We start from the raw sequence: 13,533 nt of genomic DNA on the forward strand, positions 1-13,533 counted from the left end.
ACAAGGCTAGCGTGAATGAAATTGTCAATGCTTGCATTAATATAGTTGGTCAAACCAATTTGTCAGTCAGTAAGAACCAGGAAAACTATACTCATCCCTTTCATTTGGGTGCTAGTACTACTGTAAGACAAAGATAGTATGATTATCTCTGTCTAAGATTGAAATGAGACAGTCCTTTGTCAAACTATAATATATTATATTAACAAATTAATAAAATATTAATTTGGACAATTTATAATGGACCACAATTTCACAAAGGCTTAGAAGAATTAAAAGATTTTCCATAAAACTCTGGACGGTCTGACTGTCCCCGATATGTGCAATTTTATAGCACCTTTTTATGAATTTGCAATGTATTTATTAGACACAATTTATTAGTGTTAAGTTGTTAACACAATAATGTGGTAGTGGGGGCTATCATTGGAAAGGTTGTATATTATTCCTGAGTTTTCTGATTATAACTGGTTTGATACTGCACGACACCTTGCACTTTGTGACTATGCGCTGAAGCTTGGCACAGTTGATCCTTAGCTGGTCTTGAGCAGCTACAGACCGGGAGCCATCGAGAGCCACCTTTCATTTAGTGGGGAGATATAATTTTCGGATAAATTAAGGACGAGGAAACTATTTTTAGAACAAAAACAATGCACTTTCTAACATAAAAAAATAATAAAGTAGAAAAGACTAATATATTAACACGTATTTTTGACTTTTTTTTAATTACCAATTTAGGGGGTTTAAACCCTTGCATATGCATAGTGTTGCCAAATGTCTACAAACCATTAGACAGCTCACAGATTTAAAATAAAAAGGCTTACGTTCCTAAACGCACCTTTATAGCAAACGTCAAGTAATAGGGTGATGATTTAAGGATTAAATTTATACAATATTTTTAATTTATTAAAATTACATTCTTTTTAAGACGAAAAGTCGGCAAACTTGAAAAAATCCACAAGTTGATAATTTTTAGTATGTGATTTTGAACGGTTTTTTCGTAATTGTACAAGTATTAAGTTGGTTTTTAATGGAAAATATATAGAAATACATACTTAACTTACTTATTGACAGTCGCTTATGGTCTGATGCATCATGCATCAATGCAATGGAACCTCGATAGCACGCATCTTAAGGGAAACGCCAGAAACTTCGTTTAACGAGGTTATTTTATATTATTACATTATTTTATATTTAAAAACTTTATATCATAGGTATATCACAAATAGTGTACCTTTCTAATGGTAGTAAAAAATTTCATTTATATATTACTGAAAATTACATATTACCATAAATATGATTTAGCCATTTCAAATTCTAACACTGATTTCGCAGTGAAAATCGAAGTTATATTTTTTTTACAATTTTTCCTAGAATCGGCAAACAATTATGTGATACGTATATAAATTTCGGGCAAAAAGAAAAAATCATGCATTTAAGGGTTAAGGATGTACAATAGCAAAAAATATGTTAACATAAATAATTTGCATTAATATTCCCTACAAAAAAGGTTATTTTTGAATAATAATAAGGTTATTTTTCGCCAGGATCAATATTTAAAAAGGGGACCTTAGAATTTATTTTGTCTCTTTAATATCGTTCTTAATATTGATCCTAGAAAACCCTTTTTGCTATTGGCCATCGTTTACCAGTTATTTACGAATGACTAAATTTATTTTCTCCCTTCAATATCTTTTTTAATATTGATCCTAGCGAAAAAAGTAGCACTTCTTTTATAACAAATCTGAAAGTAGACTATTTACATAATAAATATTTTTTGTTATATGCTACCGTTTACGAGTTATTTACGAAAAACTAAATAAAAAACCGATTGTAGAACAAACTATTTATGTAATGTAATAAAATATTTTTTCCTATTGTACATCCTTGAAATTCCCTAAATTGTTGATTATAAAAAAAATAAAAAATACGTCTTTTAGTCTTCTCTACTTTACTCTTGTTTTTTTGTTAAAAGTGCATTGTTTTTGTTCTAAAATCGATTCCTCTTCCTTAATTTATCCGAAATTGATATATGTATCACATGCCCTTTTTTCTTTTTCTTTTGTAACCGTTAAAAAAGGATTTAAATAACAAGACTTATGAACTATTATTACCTACTTTGACTAGATATATGGGGCATTATCTATGAAAAGGGACCTTATTGTCGATGGCGCTTACGCCGCACAGCGTCGCGCGGCATTGTATTTATATCGGAGCATCGTTAATAATGGCGCAAGCGCCATCGACAATAAGGTCCCTTTTCATAGATAATGCCCCATATTATCTTTGTAGTTCCTTTTTTTGTTTTGTGCTTTGGTTGTACATACAAGTAAATTTCCATTAACCCGCATAAATGTCAATGTGGTTCAGTGAAGGGGACGGACTGAAAATCAGCGCTGCGAAGGCAATTTCTAATGAAATGACACGCAGCGTATGCTGAGCCTGTTCCTTTTGCCGCACAATTTCTTTGTTAAATCTTATTATATTATGTTACCGGTATGCTTTTTGTGTTGCAATAAATGGTTTCTTATTCTTATTCTAATATGTATGGTTTTAGAGAAATGTTGCTCCAAGTGAAGCGCGGCAGCGTTGAACTTCCCCTCCTCGCGCCACTAAATGAGAGGTGGCTCTCGACGGCTCCCGGTCTGTATCTGCTCAAAACCAACTACATAACAATGAAATGTGCCAAGTTTCAGCGCATAGTCGCAAAGTGCAAGGTTCTCATACAACGGCGTGCACTATCAAACAAAAAAATTTAAAATAAGTCACTAAACGTCCCAGCCTTTTCTGTTGACATTTCGATATGAATAAAAATACGTAAGTAAAGGGCCCCCCACATCTGGCGTCTTTCGAGCGTCGGCGTCTACAATTCTATGGCCGACGTCGACGCAACATCGACGCAGCGTCGACGCAACTGCGCAGCGACGTCATTCTCCATAGCGCTGGACCGACGCCGACAGACGCCGACGCTCGAACGACGCCAGATGTGGGGAGGCCCTAAGTATGGGCACTTGAAACTTCATTCACTGACACGGACAAATGCAGGATTTTTTTTATTGACAATTTAAAGGGTACCATCTCCCACACTGTTAACTGTACATCGGTGGACCTTATGCCTTTTGTAATAAGGTCCACCGATGTACAGGAGTGTTGCTATTTATACATATGACAATGCCTATACCTCGTTTTTAGCATTAGAAAAATACTACGTGATCTTGACGTACCTACCTATCTCTTTATTGAAAGACACATTTGAAAAATAAGTTACAGCACTGGCAGCAAATAATATGTAACAATTACATATTTGCTGTATTGTTAACATATTTATTTAGTTCATATACATTCGTTTGATTTCATAACATATGTAATAGAGTTAGACCAAGAAAAGTCAGCAGCGATTTTAAGCCCACGCAGTGCAAGTGTTATTTATAAGTCATATTGTCATAGAAGTTTGACGTTTAAAATAACACTTACACTGCGTGAGCTATCCATTTTTAAAAAGCTTTTTTCAAAAATTAGACACGTCAAGATCGTGTAAAGTCTTTGCAGAAAGAGAATGTACGGAGCCCCATACATTTCATGATTCTTCTCTTTCCGAACAGACTCTACATAGTATTTGCTAATGCTAAAAAAACGACACATAGGTATCATTACACGAATCACTGTATGAATGGGAACCGTGAGCATTCTCCCATAAAAGTGTTGTCAAAACAGATATACTACGATTCCAAACCATTCTGTGACACAGTGACTGCCCGACAATATACGCAGCTTGCTAGTTCGGCGGGTCAAAAAATGATCAGTATTAAAATGAATATAATATTAGTAGTAATGGCTTTGATTTTATCAATTGAACTGGAAAAAATAGAGAGTAAACCCTCAAAACCACTCACCAATAAGGCACTACCGGTTTTGATAAGAGACGGATCTAGTTGGAAAATATTTACACCGACACGAGCGCCTCCATCGGACCATTTCCCCAGTTGGAAAAAGAGCCGACGAGAACGACATCTATCTTCGTGTAAAAAGGATTCACCAGGCTGCAAAACCAAGGCAGAAAATTCCACAGGCGTTTTAACGGCTATAAAAAATACTGAAGTGGCACCAGGGCCACCTTTGCCAAATCTTTATCTACTTTTCTTGAAAAAGAACAAAATCACACGAGCACCTCAACTCAAAAGAAATGCAAATACGAAAAAATCACCATCAACAAAAAAACCTTCTGGCAGAAAATATAAGCCAGGCAATGTTTCAAACACAAACGAAAAACGGTTAATGCTGCATGCTCTTCCTTTTCTTAAAATCGATGCAAGGCGTAGAGTATTGCCCGCTCTTCAACAGGTCCCTAATCCAGTTGGCAAAACAATGTCAGTAAACGGCAGTCAAATATCAAATCGCTCTAAAAAATCTGCTGAAGTTGAAGAGTATGAATCTAACTCTACTACAGATGAGACTGGAATAGATTTACCTATATATCAAGAGGAAACCCTTGAAACAATTCCTGTGTTTAATACAGAAGAACCATTACTTATTAAGAACAACACTGACTCGGGAAGACAAGATCGATTTTTAAGACAACCTTCATCGGCGACGGAAAAATCTTTTTTTAAAATAGTTTGTAGAGAAATAAATCATGCTGTAAATTACTTGGACGAACTTTTACAAGAGGGAATGAAACAAATCAACTAAAAGAGTTAACTATGTAGATTGTACAAGGCTTTCAAATGCCCCTTACACTTCTATAAAGAGTCGTAGGACAATTTTAACATATAATAAATATATGAAATAAAACTTTTGTTGACAAAGTTATAAAACCACATTATTATGCATTCATAATACTTTAAATAGATCCATGCTGTATGGTTACTAATTTAACATTAAGTATATTCGAAAAAATCCATATGACATGGTTACTCATTAAATACATTTGGTTTGTGAGAGTCCATCCGGATTGGTTCCTATTTGAATATTAAATAACTGCAAAAGTTACGTCTACCACATGCATCAATGATAGATGCATCTACTTGTATAGATAGCATCGTATAGCATCGTAGATAGGGAGTCTAGTATAGCGACCAAATGGGTGCCGTGGGTGGGGCGTCGGCCGGGCAGGCTCAGATGGATTTATGGCTTGATGACCTGGACACCTACCAGAATAACTGACCGGGAGAAGCACTAAACCGGGGAAGAGACACTCAAATCGGTTCGTAAAAAACATTTCAGCGTATAGATAAATGTCTCCTGAAATTAGACTTAATTTAGAATTATTATATCATTGTATAAAATGGTGACAGTAATAAATGGTTCAGTTTAATGGTACTTTGGTGTTTTAACAGTTTCCTAAACAATTTTTTCAGTAAGCAGAAATGTTGATAATTCAGATAAATAGTTATCATTTATCATATTTACGACCAGTCAGGGCATGTGATATATCATTAACGGATAAATTAAGGAAGGAATCTATTTTTATAACAAAAACAAATGCACTTTCTAACAAAAAAATAATAAAGTAGAAAATACTAAAAAACTTTATTTTTATTTTTTTATAATTACCAAGTTTATTATACAAATCTGTTGATAAATGGGAGATAAAAAATAATATTAAGTGTGGGCCAGAGTGATCTTAATGCACGGTCCTACGTGAAGTAGATAACGGGGTTGTAAGGTCCCCCTTTATTGTTTTTCGTCAATAACTCTTAAGCGGTGCTAAAAATGAAACTACAAATGTTATATTAACATATTTAAGTAGGTAATCTACCTACATAAAATGTTCTACAAAAAAGATTCAGTACACTTTTTTTCGCTAGGACCAATATTTCAAAATAAATATGTTAAAGTGGGAAAATTACTTATAATTTGTTCTTAAAACGTTTTCATCATTTCCCAAATGAATTTTTAGCAAATTTACACTTCGCAATTAATTTGTTTGGTGAAATTATCATTTGGCATAATTTTCCTTTGTCAAATTTTATTAAAAATACCTTTTTACGAAGTTTCAAGTTCCTAGCTTAAAATAAAATTTGAACCCCATACAGACTTACAACCCCCTTTAAACGATATGAATTTTTAAAAACGCTGAATATACTTTTCTTATATTCTAATAATATGCCTTTATCAAAGTTTCAAGCTGCACTCAAAAATAATGTTTAATCTCCATACCAACTTTCAACCCCATTTTCTCCATCTTAGGGGATGAATTTTCATAAACGCTGAAATTTATTTACTACTATTTTAATAAAATACCTACTATATTACAAAGTTTCAAGTTAATGGCTTAGAAAAAACTTAGGTGAACCCCATACAAATTTTTACCCCCTTTTTAAACCCATGGGTTGAATTTCCAAAAATGCAACCTCGTGTGCAAATTTCAACTTTCTGTTTTTTGGAATTTAGGCTCTGCATTGATCATTCAGTCAGTCAGGACACGTGCATTTATATTATATAGGTAAACCCATAGATTATATACAAACATGGTAAGTTAAATATACTAAAGTAAATTAGACATTTTTCTTACATTTTAACGCATTACATCACATCAATTTCATTTTATCGCCACCGTTGCTCCGTTTATACCTTGTCATAACGCTATAAGTATCCTATATCACTTATTTCCGTATCGCGTTGAATGTCACTCGCTGCAGCCTTGCCAATCCTCCCCACGAACGCTGGTGAAAGGTGGCAGTGGGGCGCAGACCGTGCTCGACCCCGGCGCTGGCACAACGCGCACGCGCGCGAAATAACACGATTCTCTTTTTAAAATTAACGTTTTTGTGTGTGTGTGAAATGCTGTGTGTATAGTTTGCAACATGCTGGTGCTTTGCGTTGTTTGGTGCGTGCTTGCGCCGATTCTAGCACAAGGTGGGTCCATAATATTTAACTTCGCAAGTTACTTTTGTCTGGGAAGTACGCGGTCAAAAGTTGAGACATTGTCGCGTTATGAAAGTTGGAAATCATTTCTGCACTTTGTTTTTTGCTATTAAGTTTAGTATTTACATAGTTTCACTTCGAACTGGAAGTAACTCGCATGTAAACTAAACTTAAGGCGGAATGTGGTTCGTAACGTAACATTTTAAAATTTAATTTTCCATCGGGCGAAGTATACTGTTGTGTAACCATTTACTATATTGTTGTTTCTAAATAAATTCCTTCCACCTCGATTCGAAAATATTATATGTACCACTATTTAAACGACCTACCTGGGAATACCTCGCCTTATTGCGTGCGATATGTCGTGTAAACCGGGCGCTTGGAAACTCAACTCAAGTCAGAGCGGCTACCGCGAAAACCGAAATTCGCAAATTGCGGGGATCTTTCTCTTTTACTCCAACGAAGGCGTAATTAGAGTGACAGAGAAAAATCCCCGCAATTTGCTAACTTCGATTTTCGCGGTTATAGCCCAGTAGGCACGCTTGAAGTTTAATTGCCAAACAAATACACATGGATATGTACTGAAATATACCTAGTTGTACACATTTATTTTATAATCGGTACCGGTTCTACATTAAATATCTGAAGCAGCACTCCTGACTTTGATTATGTTTATTTAATTTACATTTTTTATTTAAGCTTTATTGCACAAAGACACCTCGTATAAATGGCGAACTTAATGCCATAAGGCAATGTCTACCAGTCAAAAAATCTTTATCCAAATTAAAATGTCATTTTCCTATCAATTTGTATTTATTTTATCATACCTACGTACATAAGAGCAACATTTATGCTTAAATATATAAATTATGTCTATACATGTTCCATCAAAGTTAGATGTATTGACTTGTAGCGGTCAATCCATTATAAGCGTAGTATGTAACTACCATAGTACCTACACGACACCGGGTCGAAATATCGACCTAGTACATGTCTGGGGTGCAGAACAAAGCTTTTAGCCCGGGATTAAAAAGCTATTATAATAGCAATAAGATATTTTGTATGTAGTATTTATCCTGTCTATTATACAGCCAGCGTTTTATGGATAGCTTTATCCATCTTTATCCACGTGATAAAATAACTGTCCCTGTTTAACACCGTGGGATAGAAAGTGACGGACACAGTTTTATCACGCTGTCACGTAGACAAGAAAGACCATCATATCCGTACAGAATAGATAACGTAAAACCACCCTATAGCCCAGTACAGTCACCTGCAATAATATACTCTTCGAAGGCCGCAAAAATATGTGACGCGTTCTTATGGCTCTACAAATAAGAGCGTGTTCGATATATTTGCTGCCTTTGCTGTATATTGTATAATGTGTAACTATTATGGCAGGTGACTGTACCATAGTTCACTTTTTGGTTTTAACTGGATCTTTTCTCTCATTTATTGAAATATTTGGTCTCAACATTTACATCTAAACGAAGATATTAAAAGCTAGTTTAATATTAGGATCATAGTTGGCAGATTTTGGGACTATAGTTGGGTGAATCTACAGCACCATACCAGGGTTATTTGGTGTCCAAGTAACCTACCTATGAGAAAACATGTATTTTTACAAGATAGGTAAGTAAGTCTGTGAGTCATATTGTTACGTATTTAGTTTATATACCTATCTATGGAAAAAGTGTTAACATTATTGTTGTTTATATTGAATGCGAAAGTTTACAGATTGCAATTGCGAATTGTATATTTTGATTAAGTTGGTATTTTAACTTCTCGTGTGCCGTGTTTTTCTTTAATTTTCCTCGTAGGATCCGCGCTCCGATACGATACGATTAGGTAAGTCCTGAGAATTACCTACCTATTACGTACGCTCATATAAACAATAATATAAGCACAGCCGGGATAGCACATGATTGGCGCGACAGTGTATCTCGCCGCGAGATAGACTACCCGTCCCTCTTTAATTAATACAGTTAGAAAAAGATGGGTAGTCGTATCTCGCGGCGAGATACTGTCGCGCCAATCATGTGCTTGGCCTGCAGGTTCCACCTCTTTTTTTTTTGAAAATTTAAATAACTTATAAGATATACCGTAGCCACTACCGTTTATATTCAAATGTAGGTATCCCATACAAATTTCACGGCAGACTATTTGATTCCGTTTACCGGTTAGAATGAGCTGAGAAACCAAAGTTTCTCAGTTTTCATTAAACTTGTAGTGGTGTCGTGTCGAGTAAAAATGATTTTACAGTACATATGGTCCTATTTTCCCGCACTAGTGCGTAAAATAGCACTTTTCGTGCATATGTCAAAAGTTTAAAAGGCCATATGTACCTACTGTAAAAGATACACGTGCGAATAGGTAATTCGCAACTCGTGTCGATTTGAAATTCTCCCTTCGGTCGTGTTTTAATTTATATTTACGTAAATAACTATTTAACAGGTCATTTCTTATACGGATATGGAATTGAGTGATATAAATAAATATACATATTGCCTACTGATGGCAAAAACGCCATTTTATGCATTCGTATCATCAATTTTTGTATGCATTCGTATTTTCACTCGGTAGGTAAAAGTGATAGCATTGGTTTTATATTATTTATTATTTTTTTACAAGCTTTTATTTAGTTTCACCTGACCGTTGTCTGTCTGTCTGTCTGTCTGTAATCAAATCTTGCAAGTTAAATTTGATCCACTTCCCGGTTTCCGATTGAGCTGAAATTTTGCATACACACGTAAGTCGGGTGACAATGCAATATTATGGTGTCATCGAGCTGGTCTGATGATGGAGACCGGAAGTGGCCATAGGAACTCTGTGATAAAACAACGAAACCTAACTGTGTTTGGGGTTTTTAGAATTGTCTCGATGAGTAATAGTTGCCTGTGGAAAGAAAAGTACAGTCAGCGATAAAAGCTTGTACCAAAAATTAAATTTTTGTCAAAAACTTATTATGCTAATACAATTCGTCATGAAAGCGTGGTCTCGACATTTTATTAAATAAAAAAGTAGGTACCTCTATCTACAAATCATTGACTTCATAAAAATTAGGTACCATCATTTTTCATGAATATAATATAATTAAGTATTAATTTATCATCTACCGCACACCGCACAGCGGCGCGCGGCATTGTATTTATATCGGAGCATTGTTAATAATGGCGTAAGCGCCATCGATAGTAAGGTCCCTTTTCATAGATAACGTCACATATGGAGTCACCTTTGGGAACCACTGCTTTAAGGGGCCCACTGATTAACAGTCCGCCGGACGGTATCAGCCTGTCAGTTAGAACAAAGTTTTAACAGTTCTGAACAACTGACAGGCCGATACCGTCCGGCGGACTGTTAATCAGTGGGCCCCTTTAGATACTAATAGTATCGTTTCTTGTTTAGTTTGTCACGCGTAATTGGGGTCGTTAATTCTGATCTATTATCTAAGTACCTCGTTTGGTTAGTTTGGAAATTAAAACCTGATTGTGATTTAGGCTAGCTTTGCACTACATTAGGCACTACTTCTTAGGTAGCTAATAAAAATATAACTTGATGATTTTTTAAATTATAAATATTATAATCCTTCGCTTTTTCAGTGGGATAAACAGTGCGATTTTAGATACATATGTAATTATAAACTACCTTAGAAAATAAAAAAATATAGGTACCCGACTATGTATACTTACTCGTATTGTGATATCTATGTATAAGATCAAAACATGACAACGTACAATTTTCAACACGTTTAAATGAGTATTTGTGAACTCTATTGCAACGCCATAAGGCTTACAATGGTCAGTTAAGGGCGTTACTGTTGCTCGACCCATATATGACCACACTTTAAATTGCCTTACCGCCCACAATTAGAACGGTTTCAACGTTTTGAGGGACTAACAATGATCTTAATAAAAAGCGGCCACATGCGAGTAGGACTCGCGCACGAAGTGTTCCGTACCATTACACAAGAAACGTCAAACTTGGAGCAGTTAGCATAAACGGACTCTATCCCATGAAAAAGTAAAAAGAAAGCGTTGTAGGAAAGCTACTAATAAAACTTAATTGGACCAACAATAATTAACATGGCATTATCAGATTATCCCAAGTTTCATAACAATAGCAATGTTTCACTTTCGATTAAAAATATCGAACGATCTCCGCTGAATCGCGACATTGCGTGCGCCGGCGCCGGCGGCGCGCGGCGTTACGAACGCGCAGGCGAGGCGCGGACACGGGGAACCAGGGGGCCTACCGCGAACCACTCTTGACGTGTTGCCTCTCTGTTGCATTTGTAAATTCGTACATAAGTGTGACAGGGAGGCAACACGTCGAACGTGGTCCGCGCCGCGGTAGGCCCTCTGTGTACAGGGGCCAATTTGACCGTAGATTTTGACATTAAATTTAAACATAATATCTTAATTATGCCATTTAGTTATTAATGTCTGGGATACGGAGCTTTGCTCGGAAAATATATAAAAATTCAACAATGCGCGTTTTCCCAGATATATGACTTAACCAGATCGATTTTTCGTCCGCGAAAACCCCCATATAGCAAATTTTATCGAAATCGTTAGAGCCGATTCCGAGATCTCTGATGTATATAAATATACAAGAATTGCAAGATTAAAGGTAGGTATAAGATTCGCGTTTTACATTTCGCTCGATACAGTATTACCTAAGTAGTATCAGGAGTGTCTCCCTCCGCGATTTCGTCGCTTTGCTACAGGTAGCTAAAAGAAAAGTACATCCGTTCGGCCCCAATTTTGGGGTTTGCCATAAGCCGCGCGTGGCGCTGTCGCCACCTAGCGGCCATATCTGTGCTGATCGTAACAGACGCGTTTTGTTAGAGAGTAAGTCTTCTGTACTTAGTACTATTATTTATTCTGTGGTGGTATACTTATCTTAAAATATAATTTGTATTGTTTACGGCCCTCTCGCGTATGAGAGGAGGCCTGTGCCCAGCAGTGGGATGTGGGATGTATATAGTCTGAAATTATTATTTTTTGTTTACATGCATTGTCTTGCCAATTAAGGCCCAGTTGCACCGACCACATTTGACAGACTGATCAACGTCAGTCGTCGCGCCCCGGCGCTTTACTATGAAACTTTCCATACATAACAATTTAGCGCACTCTTTCCGATTCGAACAGTTTGGTGCAACCGACCCTAAGTCAAGGTCGTTGAGTTAAGAATACATCTTTAAACTGGTGTCACACGAGAATTTACCAGCGCTCGCGCACCTATGGGAATACACGGCCTGCTTTCACTTGCGCCTGCGACTGTGTGAGTGTGTGCGTGTGTGTAAACGTGTGGCACACTGGCCCACTTCGTACCGGTCTTATGGGATACTAGTGAGAAAGAAAGCCTCTAACGTCGCTGTGAAGGGAACAGTTATACGTATATGTATGTACAATCCGAGATACTGAGTATAGTCCGCTTATAAATAAATAAGTTAGTTGTTAATAGTACTAAATTGAAATAAAAAAAATCTGTGTATTAAATAAATCCTTTACTAACGAAAAATATCCACCATTCATGCCAATGCCATCTTTCTAGACTTTCTAGAAAAAAGTGCCTATCACATAAATTTCATACATAATTTTTGCCGTCCATTCCGTTGCCGACTTGCCGTCATAGTCATCATACCTACAACAAAAAAGGTAACAAAGCGGTCGCTTGATATGCGACTAATTTATATTAAATTAAGTACTTAAGTAAAAATGTTACTCTTAAATAGTTATTTAATTGTTTTAGGCCCGTTATTTTGTGCCAAAGCTAAGTGTCCACTTTATTTTATTAACCGCCTGAGCTAATAGGTTAGGTAGATCGTAAACCTAGTACAGTCAACAACAGAGCTATGAATACAGGCAAAGTGTCAAAAGTATGTATACAGTACTTTATTGCCTGTACATTAAGGTCGTGTATACATATTTTTGGCACTTTGCCTGTATTCATAGCTCTGTTGTTGACTGTACAGTCACATCAAACAGTGACGGTCAAAGGACTTATTTCTATGGTAACAATGGTGTGTTACGATTTAATTGGCCGCTATTTGGTTGTCTCTATCTATTTGATACTGACTTTACCTTATAACCTCAAACCATTAAATCCTTCCCAAATAAAAACAAAATAAGACGTGGAATGACCCATTTTAGTCCAATAACTACACTTTAACCATAGAAGGTAGGATCCTATAGAAGTGGTATAGTACGCGTGCCTTCGTGAGGGACAAAACATACGCAATGCGACACTATGATTGGTCGAATTTATTTGTTGCCCACCTTATTACATACTAAATATACGGTGGGGTATAAAAAAAAATGTGAGATTGTGACAAGGACAAATAATAGCGCTTTCGCTGCTACTCCTACTGAAAGATAGATAAGACTATCCCGTTCGGTCATTTCCCTCCACCCCCCCATGTCAGATCCAAATAAATACTAGATTTAAGACTTTAACCTTAAAGGGGCCCACTGATTAACAGTCCGCCGGACGGTATCGGCCTGTCAGTTGTTCGGAACTGTCAAAATTGACCGTAGTTATGCAGAAAACGACCAACTCAATTTTTTTATCAATGCAGAAAGCGACCAAAGCTACTGAGTTAGGGTGTAAGTCACTTTGACAAAAATAAAAAGTTGGTCGCTTTCTACAGAACTACGGTCAATTTTGTTC

The 13,533-nt window shown here is 36.3% G+C and overlaps 1 protein-coding gene across 1 annotated transcript in view; it reads left to right on the top strand.

Annotated features, from left to right (window-relative positions):
- Positions 1-6,685: 6,685 nt before the first annotated feature.
- Positions 6,686-13,533, top strand: part of LOC134678726 (P-selectin) — a 114,435-nt gene continuing 107,587 nt past the window's right edge. The window contains exon 1 of the mRNA XM_063537393.1: positions 6,686-6,852. Coding sequence (XP_063393463.1) covers positions 6,801-6,852 — 52 coding nt within the window. The 5' untranslated portion in view covers positions 6,686-6,800. The remainder of the gene's footprint in view (positions 6,853-13,533) is intronic.

Source organism: Cydia fagiglandana, chromosome Z, assembly GCF_963556715.1.
Source record: "Cydia fagiglandana chromosome Z, ilCydFagi1.1, whole genome shotgun sequence".
NCBI lineage: Eukaryota > Metazoa > Arthropoda > Insecta > Lepidoptera > Tortricidae > Cydia > Cydia fagiglandana.